This window comes from Phalacrocorax carbo, chromosome 15 (genome assembly GCF_963921805.1).
Source record: "Phalacrocorax carbo chromosome 15, bPhaCar2.1, whole genome shotgun sequence".
NCBI lineage: Eukaryota > Metazoa > Chordata > Aves > Suliformes > Phalacrocoracidae > Phalacrocorax > Phalacrocorax carbo.
Genome location: NC_087527.1, coordinates 380474 through 400414, shown reverse-complemented (window position 1 = coordinate 400414; position 19941 = coordinate 380474). Strand labels below are relative to the sequence as shown.

At 41.8% G+C, this 19941-nt stretch overlaps 1 protein-coding gene across 4 annotated transcripts in view; it reads right to left on the bottom strand.

Annotated features, from left to right (window-relative positions):
- The window catches only part of MED15 (mediator complex subunit 15), a 35582-nt gene that overhangs the window by 10145 nt on the left and 5496 nt on the right, over positions 1 to 19941 (bottom strand). For 2 of the 4 annotated variants that reach the window (XM_064466746.1, XM_064466747.1), the window contains exons 1-9: positions 19626 to 19720; positions 13453 to 13540; positions 12199 to 12250; positions 11707 to 11736; positions 10285 to 10500; positions 9462 to 9730; positions 8311 to 8694; positions 7051 to 7140; positions 1826 to 1945 (exon numbers count right to left, since the gene is read on the bottom strand). In XM_064466746.1, coding sequence (XP_064322816.1) covers positions 1826 to 1945; positions 7051 to 7140; positions 8311 to 8694; positions 9462 to 9730; positions 10285 to 10500; positions 11707 to 11736; positions 12199 to 12250; positions 13453 to 13540; positions 19626 to 19693 — 1317 coding nt within the window. In that variant the 5' untranslated portion in view covers positions 19694 to 19720. Of the gene's footprint in view, positions 1 to 1825; positions 1946 to 7050; positions 7141 to 8310; positions 8695 to 9461; positions 9731 to 10284; positions 10501 to 11706; positions 11737 to 12198; positions 12251 to 13452; positions 13541 to 19625; positions 19721 to 19941 lie in introns of those variants that run through there. The other 2 variants (XM_064466748.1, XM_064466749.1) reach the window with 2 other exon arrangements.

The window sequence follows — 19941 nt, the reverse complement described above, 5'->3', positions numbered from 1 at the left end:
AGCATTTTACAAAATTAAGAGGCACAAATGACCACATTTCTAATTTCTAATCCACCTAGAACCTGAACATGTTTTGGCAGACAGCACTGGAGGTTCATGCTGATCCAGAGCTGTCAAGTATATGGCATGTCAGACTGGCTTTGAAAACATGCTTCCTGCCACAATCAAACCATGACTTACTCATTTTCACTCCCATCACTGTTCATAAAGAAATTTCCATTCTTCTTCTGCCTTATCTTGTTGCTCAGTCTTCTACATCATTTTGATAACCCTTGACATGCTACTGAGAGCACTCCTTGATGACCAATTCACTTGGTGTCAGAAATCAAAGCTCCTCAGTAACTACAGACATGGCAGCACTACAAGATCAGCCTATGGCACTGAATGGTTAAACCAGAGGTCTTTTGTTATGACTCAAATATTAAATATAAGCTGATCTTAAATATCTTATCAGAAGGCCTCAAACCAAACATTGTGAATACTTCATATAGGAGATGATTGTCTCGGTATACAGAAACTGCTAGAGCAAATAAAGCTCAAAGTACATTCCCCTTTGACTCAGCGGCTATGCCTGGGTTTTATTTCAGTTAACATATAAACAATGACCTGGAGTGATAAGACCATCCATCCTAAACCAGAAATAACAACAGATGTGTTTGCCTAGGACTGCAGAATCTTTCTGGTCACTGTATCTACCTTAGCAAATTCCTGAGAAGAAAAGGCTGTGCTTACTAAACTTGATGCAGCAACACTAGGAAGCAGAGTTTCAGATATTCCACATCCCCACGACAAGCTTGCAAAGGAAACAAAAATGCAGAGTGAAGAAACTTCCATTAAACCTACGAACAAAATGCAGCAGTATTACGAACTAAAACTGCACCTGGTATTAAATTTGAAAATTAGCATCTAGAAGAACAAGGCATAAGGTTCATAACAGATAGAAAAGTGCAGCTGAACACTATTCCACCACCATAATATGATACACATTTAAAGCAACACAAATCACATAGGGCTCAGCAAACCTCTGCAGAGCAGAGCCTCATTTTGTGACCTACTGGTAAGAACTCAGTTCTATTTCATACTAGTTCTCCCCATTCACACTGCCCCAAAATGACACCTTTTGCTTGCAAAACACAATTATGAGGTCTTTAGCAGATCCAGACCTGCACCAGGCAGATGCAGTACTCTGACCTCATGCATCTTCCAGCAACAGCTGGATAGGTGCAGCCAGCCTGCCTTCACATGTACTTCCCAGATGCAGGTACAAGTGGAATCCTTCTGGCAGTTCCTCCTACACAACCGTGAAAGAAAATAACAGCTCCGTTTTCCTTGGTCCCTGATACCGTGACAAGAAGCTGCTCAAACTGAAATGGGCTGAGCTTACTATTTATGAAAGAAGGACCTGTACAGCAGGAACACACGTAAGCTCCCAGACACAACTCAGCCAGTACACTGCAGGACTGACTTGCAACACTCATAAATTCACACTTGTGGAGTATGGACAAAGACTAAACAGAAACCACAAAGTTCTAATTTGAGACTTGAATCAATTATGAACATGGAAACATTTTAAATGTTAAAATAAAGATCTATGCAGCTTAAAAAAATGCTTTATTTGATATCCCAAGCTCTTAGAAAACCAATTATTTAAAATGAAAAAAGGATCCATACAAAACCTGAACAGCCCAATACCCTGAGTAACACCAGCAAGTTAGTAGTTTGATGAAAAAGTGCACTTCCCCTTGCTTGAAAGCAAGTGCTATACAATCACGTATTGAATGCTTTGCACAATTCCTGACACAATGTGCTTGGACTCAGTAAATACCTGTGGCATTTGCTGTCCGCCCAAAGGAATGGAGCTTGGCGGCGTAGCAGACACAGCGGTGGTAGGCGGGAACCGTGGTCTTATTTGCATCCCACCTCGGGCCATAGGTGCGGTGATCATCTTTGAGGACAGAGGGACAACAGACAAAAGTAATCGCAAAACAAGAAATGCAGTGCACTGGCAGGATGAGAAGCACATGCAACCTCCAGGAATTAGGGGGAGGGGGAGCATGAAGGGAAGGTTAGTCAGCTTTTCTCTAAAGGTTAACCTAACCTGCTAGCTTATAAATCAAACTCCTCCTTAAATCTCTTCTATCCATTTTTAGAAAGCATCTAATGAATTCTAGGTATCTTGAGAGAGCTGATAGGTAGATTCAGATTCATGGGTCAAGGGTTGACTACGCTACTATTTGCATGAAGGGCTTTTCCCAAACTTTGCCTGACTTCTTGAATTTCTAGAATTCTTGGAAATAAATACTCTAAGATTGTTGTCAAGAATGCTCCATATAAGAAGCTATACAGTGACTATAGGTTACTGATGTGCTTTCCCTCACTGTGGACTCAAATGACTTTTAAGAGTCATCTGGACAGGGTGCTGGGCCATCTTGTCTAGACTGTGCTCTTCCTAAAAAGGTTGGGCGAGATGATCCCTGAGGTCCCTTCCAACCTGGGATTCTGTGATTTAGCTGTATTTGCATATGCCACTGTAAAAGAACTTGGTAGACAGTTCAACAGCAACCATCAGTAGGAACACTCCACAGTGAGCAAGACCTCAGACCAACCTAACCCACGGCAGTATAACAATGGCAAAAGACAACAAAAAGGATTTCTGGGTTTGAAAAAGCTACTTCCTTCCTTTAATAACCCACACAGTAAGTCAAATACATCCTTCTAATTGCCATTGTTTTGGCAAATACCCATTCCTCTATTACTAAGCTGTGCTAAAATACTGTTATGAGTCCACAATCTGCCTCTATCTTATTCATGCACTATTTGGTTCTGCAGATGTATAGACTAAGCACACCCTAAAGAACCTTCATCGTTCGTCCTAAATGACTATAAGCATTAGAACCTGCATTTTAATATAGTCTTAGGACTATGCTACTCTGCAGTGTCTAGGACTGCCTTTCAGAACCATCAGCTTGCAGAAGCCACACAGATTTAATCATATTTATCTGTATAGCCCTCTGCTACTTAAAATTTCACATTACACCATATATGCTAAGAAATTACAGCAAATACAGCATACTTTTGAGATAGTATTCAGGCAACTTTGGCAGATTCACTTATCAGTAAAAGAGCTTCTGTTTGGTACTTCAAAGATCTACAGTGAAGTTCTCTGGGCTACTTTTTTTTTCCAGCATACGTATTATCAAGTAACCTACACAGGCCCTAACTGACCTACAAATTAATTAAGTCTCCTTTCGGTAAATGATTTGGGGCATTCTTGCTTAGTGTTCTATGTAAATGGACTAAAGCAGCCAGCAATATGTCTCTAGAGAGTCAGAGAATGCATGTGCTTACAATTGTTAAAAATAAATAAAATTAAATACAACATAGCAAGACTGAAAAAGAAAGCAATAACTGATAAAGAAAATAGTGTCAAATTCAGCATAGCTGTTAGTTCACAACATCAGAGCAATGCAGTCCCTTTCCATCCAGGCAAAGAGGGATGGTCAGAGACAGGATTTCAAAAGGGAAACAAATGAGAGCACTTCAGACATCACACACACATGCACATGTACACACACAGCATGCAACAGCCACCACAAGCAAGTACAACAATCCAGCACTGGCACAAAGCACAGGTGGATACTACAAAGTGCAGTGAACAGCTACGGTATCAACATGAGAGCTGGTGAAGCAACACAACCTTAACAAAACAAAACAAAAAAGGGGGGGGGGGGGGGGGGGGGGGGGAGAAACCAACCAACCAACAACATTGAAAAAAAAAAAGAAACCCAACAACAACACCAAAAAAAAACAACACCAAAAACAAAACACCAAAACCAACATATCCTTCCAGGCACAATCACCCCATCTTAGACCCTCGTGAATGCACGTGGATCTCTGGCGGGTGTGAAATCCCAGGGATGTTATGGTGATACATATGTCCCATCTTGGTCCTGTTTCTCATGCCACACCACCAAAGTGCAAAGATTTAGATTACTTCCTCTGAGCTCAAGGAAATTAGAAGCATATTCACAGTTTAAGTGTCTGGCAAACCACTGAACACCAGCATGACAAACTCTGATTCAAAAGCTTTCAGCCATTTGTTATGTTCTGGTTGGTCAAACATTTATGCACATGCACACAATTTTACGTTTGATTTAAAAAAAAAATAAAAATGTGTGCTTTGGAAAGGAAGTGTATATATAAAATGGCACCAATTCCACTCTTAACAAAAGCAATCTATTTCCCCCATTCTCCAGCTGATTTATAGTTATGAAACCTGTGACCTTTTGACAAAAGAATCAGGAAAGGGGGTTCCAAAAAGTGCACCTGTTTTGTGCAAAGCAATATATTCATGAAGGAGTTGTTCTTATCAATCTAAAAACAGAAGACAACCAGAAGTGTTCAAGTACTTTTGAAAAAGATGTAAACCAAAGGCAAATCCTCCTCCACAAGTGAAGTTGTTTTATCTCAATTCACAGAATCGAGATTTTTACCCCATAAAAACAGACAGCAAGCAGAAGAAGAGAGTCTCTCTCCACTGTAAGATAAAAAACCCATTATTTGAAAAAAAAAAAAAAAGTGGAATATAACAGCTAGAATCCCGAACATGTAATTTTCTTTCATCTAAAATTCAAAGATTCAGAATTCCATAAATAAGCAGCTTCTGGTGAGCGTACGGAAGTACTGCGCCACTGTCACTCCACGGATGGCAGCTCTGATTTTCAAAGAAAAATAGCTAATCTGCATTCTGAGCACCTGAAGGAGTTGCACCAGAAACGTGATTTAAACTTTATTAGTACTTAACTCCAGTTGATTACCAATTTTCTTTTGGTGCTGCAAGCACTTGCGCAGCACTCTGTGGTCACTAGGACTAGGACACTACTTTGTTTATTTATCAGCTTCACCTGCGAGCTACATGCTCACAAGGACTAAACACCCAAGCAGGGTACCATTGCCCTGCATGATGTCTTTATGACTTCAGAGAAGAACTTAAAAACTCACGTGGATCCATGTTTATGTATCATCCTTCCATGTAGGAAGGATGAACAGAAACTTTACGTAAAAGGAAAAACACAGCTGTATCAACCAACATTCCCAGTCTGAAAGTGCCTAAGTTTAAATGTAACAAGCAAAGATTAGGATAGGGTTTGTTTGGAACAAAAGCTTCCCTGAACCAAAGGAAGATACTGAGGCAGCTTTATTAAAAGTGCTGGCACTAGTCAAAAATGTACTAAATACAAAGCAAAACCTACTTGTAAAAGAAACTTCCTATAAATTAAAAACAATCCATATACACTCTTGACACTGAAGCTGCATTGTAATATTGTACACAGCTACAATCTTAAAACTAAGTACTGTATACAGAAAATACTTGCAGAAGTACAAGAAACACGTTTAATTATTGGACTTCACAGCATTAAGTGAATTTTAGTAAACTCATATTGCAATGGCATGAACATAAGTGGAATAAAGCCTGTATGTGGAATTTTCTAAACGCCATCCGTGATAGGTACCGAGAGATCCCTGAGTTTACTACACGTCTGAATCAAGATGCAATACAAAACCCACTGTCAACCATCTTATCCCTTGAAACTTTGCCACTGGCATATGAATTCACTAAATGGGGCAAGATTAAGCTGCCTCTACATAAGCACAATCCATCTGCCTAGGAGTCAAAAAGAGCACCATTAAGTTAGTAAAAAGAAAAAAAGTCAGAGTCTCCTTCCAGTCAGCCTAAGTCCCTGCAGCTCCCACCTGGAAACTATTTAAGAAACAAACAGATGTTTTAATTCACATTTAAACTTTAGAAAGAGAATTCTGCATTGCTGACAGCACCGTACCAACTGTACTTACCACTGCTCAGCTTTTACATCCTGTCTTACATTGATGCTGGCAAAAGGACCAATACAGAAACAGAACTTAGCCACCAACAAGGATGCAGGCCACATGAGAGTTACGATGATACAAGATGCTACTTCTGATACTAGTCTGGGAGATGTATGTCGAACCACCAATTGTTATCACAGTCCATGTAAAAAGCTTCCAAATGTCTTATTGAATCTATATTACTGGTGTGTTGAAGGCAAAATGGTGCCTGCAGACATGGAATCTCTGGGTATACAAGAACTCCTCTGCCATTAATCCTAGTCAATGTCAGCTCATCTGTCTGCCTCAGTCTCTTCATATACAAAGCAGCGATGATTGTACTTACCCATTTCTGTAAAATGCCTCAATATGAAACACTACAGAGGTAAGCCATGAAAGACTATTTCATATTCTTGTGGAAAATGGGATGAGAGGTTCTGTTTAAGCCATTCCCAATTTTTTTCCCCATGTCTCCTTCATACCATACACACATCAAGGAACAATCACTGGGGCTACACGTGCATTGCAGGATAAGAAAACTGTGTTAGATAATAAGCTTCCACCCAGCACTTTTTAAAAACGTAACTCTGCGCTTGTGATACATGCCACTTTTTCTTCACAAATCACATCCAGAACAAGAGCAATATATATCTACTGCCCATTTCACTCAGAAAAAGAATGAAGGATGAAAGGAATGAAAGGGTAGTACAGAGAGATTTCATTGTCTATATTATTTTTTAGGGTTGATACATGGAGATGGAAGGTAAATCACATGTGGGTAAAGATAGCAGGCAAAGATTCACAGTACAGAAATCAGTTTATACAACCAAGCAGTCACCTAAGAAAGTTTAACAAAAGAAGAGGTGATGTGTATCCAGGTACCAATGATCAGACTTGTAGTGTGACCACAGTAGGCTGTCTTATTGATGTGCATTCCTGTGTCAGTACAGGCAACAATCTTACCTACTTGGGACAGGGAGCATGCACAGAGAGGTTGTCAACGAAATCCTGCCTCTGACTCCAGGCAAAGGAGAAACAGCATAAAAGACCATATCCCCTTTATAAAGGCGATGACCAATGTCAGACCCCTCATCAGAAAGCCACCGGAAACCCATCTTCATGCTCATGTCTAGCATGCACTTGCTACAAGCCTGTAAGTAGTGACACTGGCTCCTGGGCCCTTACCTGCCCTGAAGCTCCCATCTGAGCAGCTTGGGCCTGAGCTGCTTGCACTGCTGCTGCTGCCTGCTGCTGCTGGACCAGCTGAGCCCTTACCTTGAGTAGGAAAAGAAAGACCAAAGTAAACATACATACCTAATTAGGGTATGACACTTCTGATTCACCTACATTGGCTATGCTCATAAAAAAGGGTGTGGAGACAAGATCAGCCTCACATACATAATCTTCCTAGACTTTTTGAGCTTTCTTTATGAAAATAAGTGCCCATGTTTCTAATATTTAGAAGAGTCTTCCCATAGGCTGAGCACCCAAGATTCAATTTCTTCTTGCAACTTCTTCCAGATACTACCAGGTCTTCCTGTGACAATACAAGATACTGCAACTTTCTGGCAAACACAGTCAACCATGTAAGTCTTAATTTCCCTCAAGCACACTGTATTAAGCACCTACCAATGACCAGCATCTCAAATGTTTATACATTCATTACAACTGTCAGTGTGATGTACATGACATCTACCTACTCCTAGCTTAGCTGGTAGGAGCATAAAGTGCATCTATCAACTCATCCATGTGGGGTCAATAATTTCTCAAGGGTGGCTGACAGTCCACTCTTCCCCAGCAAGGCCCAAATTAAAGCAGGTCTTGGGATTATGGCTGAGCTTTTGCTCAACAGCACATATGGAGCCCATAAAAAACTGACTGCAATGCAACAGTTCAAAAAGCTGCACCATTAAGAGGATAACCCACCAAGAGGTTCAACAGAGTAAAACTGTTGTCTTGTCTACATTCTCTTCAAGGTAGGAGCTACTGGTGTCTTAAACTAGGACCAAAACCTCTTAACATGGCAGCAGAAGCAAAGCCAGCATCCTAGAGAGCCAACACTGGATCCACATGCACTAAGCACTTCAAAGCACTTGATCATGTTCTAGAAGAGCAAACACCATGGAGGTGATTTTTTCTTTAACCTGTTTGTTTCTTTCTCTTTTTTTTTTCTGCTTGTCCATTCAAGACAAAATATTTTAAAGTATTAGCTGCATGAATAGCTTTCACAGATTTCCAGAAGTCCTGCTCTTAGACACAAAATTGTTCTCTACTGGCAGGCCCAGACAGAAACCTTTAAACTCTTCATACTTATCACATGCTAACTACAGATCTCTTAATAAGCTCTGTTTTTTCCTACCTCATTATTAGCAAAAGTCAAATAATTTTTTTTATTTCTCTAGAGGAACACAAACAACCAACAGTCAGCTGGCCACTAGCCCTTACCTGCATTGCTTTTAGTTGCTGTGGCGTAAGAGTAACAGGCATAACCTGACTAGGAATTTGTCCCGAGATGGCCTGCGGCTGAGATACCATGGGCTGGGGTTGAGGCTGGGATTGTGGTGGAAGCTGAGACTGTTGTGCTTGAGCAACCTGTTGTTGTTGTTGCTGCTGCTGCTGTTGCTGCTGCTGTTGCTGCTGCATCTGTTGCATTTGCTGTTGCATTACTTGTTGAGGTGGCTGCTGCTGTATCTGTTGTTGTGGCATTTGTTGCTGCTGCTGTTGCTGCTGCTGCTGCTGCTGCTGTTGTGCCTGCATAGCCTGTGCTGCCTGCAGCTGCTGCATTTGGGCAATTCGCTGTAGTTGCTGCTGCTGCTGCTGCTGCTGCATCTGAAAAGCAGGAAAAACAAGGATGATAAAGCTTCCAGCAATGCAGTAGCAGCCTTATTTTTGTAGCATAAACCAAGAGCAAACAGAATCCTAATACAACAGGCTGAGGTTTTAAGTCCAAAGGGGAAGCTCAACCTTTTCATCCGCTCACTCTTCATGTATCTCAACTCTACATACTGCACATCCCATGGTTTCAATATTACATCCTTGTCCCACTACTAAAACAGTTTTCAAAAGCAAAGATCAAGTCTATCAGCTTCTCCTGTACAAATGGCGTACAGATCATGTACAAATTTGAAGCACTTCTTCAAATGTAGCCGGCCTGCATCGGCAGCATGCAAGCTGAAGTTTCCTCGTCTGCGTTTGTGCCAAAGGATGATAATATATAATGTACTCGGTACATATTTTTTGAAGTGGCAACGTGTAATTCACACAATGACAAAACAGCCACTATTTCTAGAGTAAAACAAGTGCTTTTGGTTCTTTCCCACATCCCTGTTCTCCCTGATGTTTATAAAGAGAAAAAGACAAAGGTTTTAATTCTCTATTGCTATGACAGAAGAAAGCAGACTGTTAAGCCTCTCCTCTGGGAAGTAATATACTGTTGCCAATTAACTTGTTAATCTAAACTGAAGCCCCACCCCAAAGTGGAAATATGTTAATAACAGGCAGAGCTGATGTTCAGTACTTCCACGCAAGCCAAGCCTCACTTAACAAGTAACTGAACACAGATCACCTCATTTGCCATTGTAATTGTTGGTCATCACCTGCTGTTGGTTTTGCTGCTGCTGCTGCATCTGCAGTTTCAGCATGTGCTGCTGCTGCTGCTGGACGGCTTGCAACTGCTGCTGCTGCTGTTGTTGCTGCTGGGCTGCTGCCGCTGCTGCCGCCTGCTGCTGCTGGACCTGAAACTGTTGTTGCATGGCTGACTGCTGGGCCTGGAATTGCTGCTGCTGCAAAGCCACCTGCTGCTGCTGGAATTGCTGCTGCTGCTGCTGCTGCTGCTGCTGAGCTATCTGCTGAAGCTGAAGTTGGGCTAAAAAGAAGGAAGACTGTACTTAGAACGTGAGACCCGAACAGTGCGAGAGAGAGTTACCCAGTATAAGCCATAATAATTGAAGATAAGCCCTAAAGTACATTTATGTTCTTCGTTAGCAGTATATACTTTTGCTTCCTCAAATGGATGAGGCGCGTTAACAGCAGAATTAATGACACTTCCTACTACCAACTTCTAACTCGCACTGCCAATATTAAGTCAGCAACGTAGGTAAAGAATATAAAAATGTGCAGGAGGAAATATGCACAGAGGTCACCAGCAGGAAGCCCTTACTCACATAAAATCAGGTGAGCTCTCCAGAAAGTTCTGAGGTTGACATCTTGTAGGGCAAAAGAAGCATTTGCTCATACAACAGCTAGACTGTTCCTCACTATACTAAGGAAAACATTATTTGAAATCAATTCTTCCTGCAGTTCACTTGGCTGATTTAGCCAGAAGTATGAAAATTCTTCAGCACCCTACTTGTGGAAAAGAGTTATGTACTGAAAGGCTGATCTAACAATTTCAGTGGTTGAAGCAAACTGAACACTTACTCTGCTGAGTAGCTGTAGAGACACCAGGCATACCATGAGGAGCCATTCCTGAGGTTCCAGGAGGCTGCTGCTGCCCTGGGAGACTCATCTGTTGTCCCATTGGGCCAAGGCCACTCATCCCACTCATCGGTGCTCCTTGAGCACGGGAAGCCATGCCCATTCCAGGTGCCCCTGCTGGGGGACCCCCAGTTAGATTCTGCAGGGCATTCATCGGATCTACAAAGAAAATAGTTACCAATATGCAGCCAGCCATGCAGTTGCCTCCCCAGAATCCTCAGTTCACCACCACCCACTCTCTGATGTCAGCTTCAGACCATGACTAGATGCAACACCCTGAGAACAGAACATTCACCACTCTGCCTGTGAGATCACAAGAGAATTCCAGCACATCTTTGCCTCTCTGTAAAGAGAATGCTTCAGATTTGCAAAGTTCCAAAGAGATTCTAAATACATTAGAGAATATTAACCACCTCTGGATTTATATGCAAGTCAAAACAAGCTGCCAACAGAAGTCCATGAGGATATCCAGCTTGTAACCTCAAAAAACCAAGTAGAGAGTCCCGCTGTGGATCCAGTTAGCCTTTCCCTCTGGAGATCAACACAGAGAAGCAGTGCTCAGACCAGAGGAAGTCTTTTGCTGTACAGTGCCCCCCATAACATCACATTTATTATGCAGTAGATAAATTCAGTGCCTTTCAAGACTATTATCATAATCTGAATCCTGGACACCCAGAAAAGTGAAGACAAAGAGAGAATGGCAATTCGAGAGGGCAAAACACAACACGGGGTACAGAAGCAATATTAATCAGATACAGAACACAACACCCCCTCTTTCTTAAGAATACTTATAATTTCCAGCTGTCTAGGCTGGATGTTAATCAATCACAGACACAGCATATTTAGTCTACAGGGGGATAAAAATAGAGGATCATACCATGTTCCTAACATAGACTGCTGTAAGAATTAGCACAGAGGCAGAAGACATGATCAGATCTAACCTCAAACAGCAGAGTGCATACACCCCACTGAACACAACTCTTGCCTCTGATCGAACACTGAGGAACCCAAAGCTGGTAACAGGGAGAAACCTGGACTGCTCAGCAGGAGATGATTTTCAATCACTCCTGTTCTTTCAAGAATCTTACTGTGGTGAGCTAACAAAAGTACAAACAGGGAAACAAGTGTCCTGTGTTACATCTAAAACGCTATCCAAGCCTGTCACCCTCATCACTGACCAACTTCAAGACTATCATGCTACCTTTCCTTTCCTCCAGCAGCATTTAGTATTCCAGGCAGGGAATGCACAGCCGCCTTATCCTCAGGACACCACAGCCCTGATTTCTAAGCTGTTCTATTTAGAAATGGGGGGCAGGGTGAGAAAAAGAAGGGCAGGGAGGTGGAGGCAGCGGGGGGAGCTCTTACCACTGACCGGGGCTTGAGATTTCTTATTGTCTGCAAAGGAAAAACAATTGCCTTTGTTAGTCTTGTCACACATAAATTTGGCCCTTCAGATACACTCTCTACAAGAAATACATATTCACATAACAATTTTTAAAATCCTAAAAAAAATAATTGTCTACTGTAGTGCTAAAAAAATACATTAATCTAAGCCAATTTTGTAACCAGATCCTACATAACAATGGAAAGAAAGCAAAAACACACAAAAAAATAGGAAGGTGGAAAAAGTATTAAGTTTAAATAATTTCTCAAGAAGACTTTTCAATTATAGATGGATGTGCAAAAGAAACAATATTTAGAAATTAAGCATGTATATTACAGGAAAATTTTTAAAGCGACTTGTGAAGAGTCACATGCAGAACCACACACACAAACACTAAAATTTACTTTTTCTGGGAGGATGGCATGACCAATCCCATTACTGAGGAAAAAACCCAAACCCAAACAGTTACTTACGAATATCTCGAAAATGAATAATAAGTCTGGCCACAAGAGAAAGATATTCCTCCTAAAGGTAAAAAGTATTTTAGTATAGGAAATAAAAACATTGCAATCATGACTTTCTGGTTCTTCAGTGTTCTTCCTCAACATAACAGATTTTCCTTTACAACGTCTGTGGGCTTTTCAGAGCAGTTCAGTTGCAAGGAACAGTACGTTCATTAACTAAGTGAGAATATTTTTACTAATAGGTCATTGTGGTTGATGGTAAAAGAAGACCAGGAAACCACAAAATTCACTGGGAAGAACCTCCATGACAGTCACACTAATAGGATCACATCATGTGAACATAATTATAAACCAATACATCCATTTTCCACTTCTTATTGACGCTAACTCCTTTTTCTTAAGGATTGAACCTGCTTATTTGGTTCACTGACTTACTTTAGTCCTTGAACTAAGCCACATTCAGGCTACAAGAATTTTTTTAAGCTAAGTTAGTATTGCAAATACAAGTAAGTTAACAACTTTAACATATGATAGAAGTGTCAGGAGTGAAAACACAAATACTATTTGCAGCATTTTATCTATGTGCTTCGTAATGTGTAAGAAAAACGGCACACAACTGAGAGCGCCTTCCTGCCCATGAAACTACCAACTCACCAGCGAGGATGGCATCAGCAGGTACAAATTTGTGACATCAGCATTAGAACTTGTCTTGGTGAAAATTTTATACTCAAATGTGGCTTGTTTGGAGACAGCAACAGTCTCCAATTTCTCATAACACAGCTCCAGGAAAGAAGTTTACATTTTGGTAGAGTCTAGAAGCGTATGTGATAACCAGACTTTCACAGAGACCACAACACTTCCCTTGGTCTTACGCTTGACAGTCTTGCATTGATATCTTGGTCTCTCCTGACCACCAAACTGGTCATACAGAATGGTGCTACACTGTAGATAAAGGAAATTCTATGCAATTCACTACACACAAGTCTTCGGATAAGAATTAAGTGTAGTCCCATATATGCATTAAATGCTGCAGCATCAGCAAAGCTGTCTTGGACTGAAGTCCAGTTTGATGCATATATTGGATGCAAAACATTTCACTTCCCCTCAGGGTAAAAGCAGCAAGTACAAATAAAAAGTTTTGCATAACTATGTACTCTAAGCAGAGACAGTTAACTAAGTGCATTGGGTTTTCTATTTCTGCAGGTTGTTCCAAGCTTCTTTTGACACCCCAGTAACTTCTGGAAACAGAGAGAGATGCTTTACCCTTGTTTTGGCCTTCATAAACACGTGACTCTCCATATCTTTGCTGGATTTATTATGTGCAACACCAGCCTTCCTCATAGCGTCATCACTGAAAAAAGAGAGAAAACACAAGGCTGGGTATTAATTGAGAACACCAGAAACTACTTTCTGTAGTTAGGAAGGTCTGGAAAACAGCTTTTTACAGATTTTAAGAAAAAGAAAAAACCACCACATACATTACTTAAAATTGCCACCCTTCAAAATTTCTTCAAATAATGCAGAAAAAAGCCAAAAAATTTCTAAGCAACAGAAATATTCTTTGCAGAAATTCAAGAACAACTGCTAAGCAAGTCATTATTTTACCACCCAATGCATTGTTTTGACAACATACCAGGACCTGAGGAAAGCTGAATGAGAGGATTAATGTAATCCATGTTTGGTGAACAACAAACCTGCCTAGCGTCAGGCATTTCCAAAAAGAATCCTCTAAACAGAAGGTGGAAGAACAAAACAAACAAACAAAAAGAATGCATAAAGGCATAGGGGTTTGACCAATGAATGAGAATGTTGAGTGGGAGCATTGGTCAGGGGCAGAGAAGAGCAGAGGTGGAGCGATAACAGGGAGGAAGGGAGGAATGGGAGGGAGGGGGAATGTGCAGGGCAGGGAGGGAACAATCAACATGAAAGCAGCTGGTAAAGTAATAAGATGAAAAGAAGACCTCATTGACAGAAGGGTGAGGGGAAGAAAAGGAACAGGTTTGGTAACAAAAAACTTTCAGTTCCCTTATTGTTCTTTCCCATTTACCAGCAAGAATCGCAGGGGCTTGCTGCCCTTTCTCCATCACATCTCTAGTAAATGAGATCTAGACTGCCCTCTGGATGGGACATTGAACACGCAAGATGAAAAAGGGAGGGGAAACCCCAACCAAAACCCGACACAAAACCACAGATTGCTAAGGACATGGGTGGAAAAGAAGGAGCATTCTCGGTACATCAAAAAGTAGCAAGCAATCAAACTGTGAAACATGCAACAAGATAAAGACATCCTAAAACAAGGATTTAGACAGGTGAACAGCTCTATTCAAACCCTCTGGGCATTCTCATTCTTGGAAACATTTCACTTTGCTGCAAAACCTGTTCTGTTTTAAAGCAGTCTAGCAGCTACGGTCTAAATTCCACAAACAAGTTACCAGGAAATACTTTCTCCTTGTAATTAACATCTCAGCAACTTATTTCTCAGTAGCTGCTGTTGCATGAACAACTACCCTACACTAAATGTGCTGTTCGGGGAGTGATCCCTGAAAGTTTCAGCTAGTCTAAAGGGGGACTACTGTTTTCTTCCCTCTGAATTTCTACCACCTCCCCTGCAGGAGGAACGGTGCTTGCATAAGCAGTACGCTGGTTCAGCTTCCTGAATTAACTCAATAACAGTCACAGAAGTGAGAAAAGCAGATGCTATAGCCTTAAAATGCAGGAGCTTAGGCTGCCACAGCTCACACCCCTTACCTTGCAAACCAGTAGCATACATCTAACCTGCTGTAGCCTGCAAAGTAGAAAACAGTAGGACGTAGCTACCTGCTGTAAGATTCTCTGGGGGTAACTTCTGTAGCGTCTGCCATGCCACGCGAACAAAAATGCTGTTCATACATTGAGGTTAAACTGACACAGAATCTCAACATAATGCAGAAGAACTATTCCTCCATGTACAAACAAGCCTTAAAGTGAGCTGCTCATAAAGGAGTTCTGCTGCAGAGGAAGAAGCTACATCCAATTATTTATTGACACCCCCCTTTTTTAACGCTTTCCCTTTCAGAAAGGCTGCCTCTAAATCCACACTACTCTCTGAATCCTCCTTAACTTCTCAGTCCCATAGTACAATGACAATGGCCCTCATTTTGAAAGCGCCAAGAACTGAGTAGGCAGAAAGACAAGAAAAAGATTAGGCAGAGGCAAGTAAAGGAATTAATATAGGTAGAACTAAGTGGCTGCGATACAGGCAGGGATCAATGTGGTATCAGGAACTTGGAAAAAAATCCACAGCAAAGAAGTTATCTACTTTTACATGTAGCTACCATTTCCTTTTGATGTTGTAGAGCATGAAAGACATTTTATAATAACTACATCTGTATTATCAACAATGCCGCTCCAAGCACTCCATGTCATATCTGTTAGCATTCCAGTAAAGGTTTAGATTAGGAGGAAGAGAAAAACCACACAACTTGTTCTTTGTTCACATATTCATCTGCAATCACCATAAAAATATTTACATTAAAAGACTGGGAAAGTAACTAAAAAAAAAGCCATATCTTTAGCATAGTTAAGGATACCAAATAATGTAGCATATCCTTGCAGAACACCGAACTCAACAAAACTCTAAAAACTAGAGGGTAGCAGCCCATTCAACCTTAACCTGCCTCATAAGCAGTTATTAAACGCATCGTAAGGTGCACACTAGAACTCTCTCTTTTCCATCTTGTGCAGAACACTTGAAGTCATGGTTTCACAAGATGAAGCTTTCAGTACCAACACCAGCTTCAGGAATTCCCCCTCCATTCCCAAGAAGCTTGTTTCCAGCCCAGCAACATGCAACCTCTCGCTCAGGCCAGCTGGTCTAGTTGAAAAATCTTGCAAAACATGTTCTCCTTCAGAAGTATACCAGCTCCCCTAACCAGTTCACACCATGACTGCATGAATCAGTGTTTCTAATGAAACAAAAAGGGCAATGAGTTCCAGGGCCAACATCACATTAAGCAATGTAACATCACCAAATGCCGCTTCATGAAATAGACTATTTGATCACTGTAACACTCAGTTCAATAAATCTTTCTTGCTTAAAACAAAAGGGACGGGGGGAAAAGCATGCTGGTAAGCCATTAGCGACGTCTATCCACATCACAAAGTTTAAAAACCTCCAAGTAAACACCAACAAATACATTAAACTTTATTCACTTCATCTTGTGCACATGATGCTGTCCCACACAACATTTGTTAGTTACAGATCAGGCATAAATTTAATCAATAACAGCCCTCGCTGCAGGAGTACCCACAGAACAACACAGGCCAGCAGAAGATAAAAACTAGTAATCACCCCTATTACTTTATTCACATTTGCTAGACAGAACATGTAAAGGCCTAGAGGGCCTCAGTGCCCAGAACACTGCCTTCAGCTACAGAGCAGGACGTCCAGAACAATCCAGCCTCCCTAAGGCCTTTCGGTAGCATTACCTTTCTTTCCAATTCTGCAGTGTTGAAAAAACCCTTCCCACTACATAAAGAATCACCCCTTCATAGCTTCACAAGCATATCCTCCAGCAAAAGTGACACCCTCCAGCAGAGACGACTGTGTAAGAAGCCACCCCTTCCAAGTTATGCCAGTCCAACTCCCTGTGTGGCTGTGCCATCAGCAGTTCTGAAGACCGACCAAGGTTAGAAATAACCACTTTTCCCAAGTTATTTTTAACTTCGAGAAATTTCCCTATCAGGTTCACTGCACGGCAACCCACACCCGCAATGAAGATGTATTGCAGAGGCAGCAGCTTCTTTGGTTCAGAGTTGTGTCAAAGTAAGCATTTATAAAATGCATCCCTTGCTTTCTACGGCCCCAGGAAGGGAGAAACATCTGCCATCTTGGCCTTTTTTGCCTGAATTCTCATCAGACAACCTAGGCTGGAATATAAAATTCAGGCTGCTTTATGAGCTGGTTTTGTGAAATGTTTCACAGAGAGCAGCAATACAGATGATCTTCCCTTTTTTCTTCCTCCCTTGCTCGAAAAACTTTAGCCGATCCACTGATCTCCTGCCTGCTTGTTCCTCAGTCTCCACCTCTATGTCCTTTCACATGGTCCCCACAATCTCATCTTTATTTCCATTCATGCATGTTCTTTCTTCTCATCTAGCCAAATCATTAGCTGAATCCTAAGTAAGGACATACATATCAAAACTTCAAGTAAAAAATTGAACACAAAATTAATGGACCATCACATAACTTAAGTTACATCCCTTTTCTACACTCAGCACTATTCCCTTCTAACAAAGTCTAGACGTAGCCCGGGGCAGGAGCCGTGCACAACTGCACACTGAGTTTACCACCACACAACCCCGTTCAGATTTGTCCTTCAGGTAATACCAACATTTAAAAACATATGACTCCCAAGGCACCGGTATGCGCCTGCCTCCTGTAAGGGCCAGAATGAAGGGGTGCCCTGCAAGCACACTCCCACATCACTGCTGTCTCCTGGAACAACCAGTAACAAGGCACTGAAAATGAGTTATGTGAATGGTTCCATATGTCTAAGTTAACTTTTAAGACCAAGTGTTAATATTCATCTTGACAAACAAATATCACTTGTTATTTGCAGGATGAACTGGAAGATACACCGACGTATAAGACAGCATATTTTTGTAACTGTTAGGAACAACCTTCCCACAATTAAGAAAACTTTCAGATTATTCACCAGATATTTTAATTACCTTCCTCTTCCACCTACTACATAAGCCTCACTAATGGTAAAACTGGAAGCTTATGAAACGGAACTTGTTGCATACAGAGCTCGCGGCTTTTTAGCCAATATAGTACTTCTATTTCTCATTCAGCAAACATATCTATTATAAATTCTACTTCTGGCTAGCTCCACTTTATTCCAGGTACCAACACAAAGCCAAGCCAAGTTGTTCTCAGATACCTAGCACATATTAATCACTTTAAAAAAAAATCCACTGTAGTCATTGCACACTCATCCCAGTAACAAGTTTGCTTGCTTTTTAAACAAGATAGTGAATACAAACATATATACTACAAAACTGGATGGAGCACAAGGAAGAAACACCACTTACAGACACAGTCTTAAAAAAATAAAAGACTCTGTCAATACCTCTATAACAAAAAGCTCACAGATCTTATATAGACATGTGCACACATACATAAAGGACAATAAACTGAGGATATTTTGTGTCTACTTCTTCACATCAAGAAGAGTTTAAGATTACTGTCACCTCTTCATATGACATTAATCTTAAAGATTTTATTGGCCTGTCAAAGTAAATTTTTTAAATCTCTTGCTTTAACTGAAACATTTATCAGCGTTGTTTACTGCTCAGAGGAAAAATTTTACAGTTTGCAGGGCAAACAGAAAAACAAAGGTTTATTGCCCTAACGTTTGTATTTGCTTACTCATGTTTATTTCCTCAAAGTTACACAGCATTGGAGGGCACTTTTGTTTGCTTGTTTTGATGAAAGAGTAGAAGAGAAGGAGAAAAAGCAAGCAATTAATCTAACAAGATTAATGATTTTGCAGAAAGTTTAGAAAGTAAAACATCAGCTCTGAGCACCAAGAAAGGCTGCACGGCTTTGACAGATACACATTATTGTAGTTCTATAATGAACAGCTTAATTCTGAAGCAGCACTTTAAGCAAGTAAAACCACATGCAGTCGAACAGCAATACTGTTTATGTAACACTAAAAAAAGATAGTCTGTTTTTAAATATTTATTCTCATAATCAACAAGGCAAGATCAAGTTTTTCAAGCATATGTAAATAAGGACTTCAACATTACTTTAAAAGCATCGAAGAGTGCTTTCACTTCTGTAATAACCACCTTTCATAGGATAAAAGAGCTTTCATAACATAGGAAAAGCTTGGACAAAGGACAGTTGAAGAAGCAACAAGCTGAACTCTTTTTTTGACATCCTTTTAAGGATCAGATAGATTCGAATCACAACAATGCTTGCTCAAGAAGTGAGAAAGCAAATCCCTGTGCAAAATAACGAAAACATTAAGCCACCGACACTGCTATTTAATTTTTGCCCTAAAAAAAGTCAGATGCAAGGTAATAACAGTGGTTTTCATAGGATGGAGTTATGTCAAACTCGGAAACGCTACGGGCGCTGCCAAAATCGAAGCCCTAAAGTAGATGCTGTCAGTCGGGAGAGGACGCCGGTATTCCTGGGCAAGAGGAAAGCGAAAGGGAAGGAGAACCGAAGTCACAGGCCCGGCCAACCCCGCGAGGCTCTGCCAAGCCCCGGTAACGAAGCCCCTCCAGGGGGGCGGCGAAAGGGCTGGGGGGAGGAGAAACACCGGAGGCCACGGACAAACCCCGGCAGCACGGGGAGGGGGCGGGAGGGGGCAGCCCCGGGAGCAGCAGGAGCCCCCAAAGCGCCCCCCCCGCCCGCTGCCTGCCGGCGGCCCCGCACTCACATCTGGCTGACGAGCTTCTGCCGGAAGTTGGTGCTGCGCCAGTCGGTCTCAGGCCCGGTCACGTCCATCCCCGCCGCCGCCGCCCCGCCGCCCGCCACCGCGGAAGTATCGCGCACCGGCTTCCGGCACGCTGAAGGCTTCCGGGAAACGAAGTCCCGGTGCGAGGCCGGCCAATACTCGCGAGAGGTTCCGGCTCGGCGCGGGGCTCGCTGGGAAATGCAGTCCCGCCCCTGGCCCAGTACCCGCAGCCGCCACCCGCGCACCGCGCCGAGGGGCTCCCGCGGCCCCGCCGCGGGGGGGGGGAACAGGGACAGGA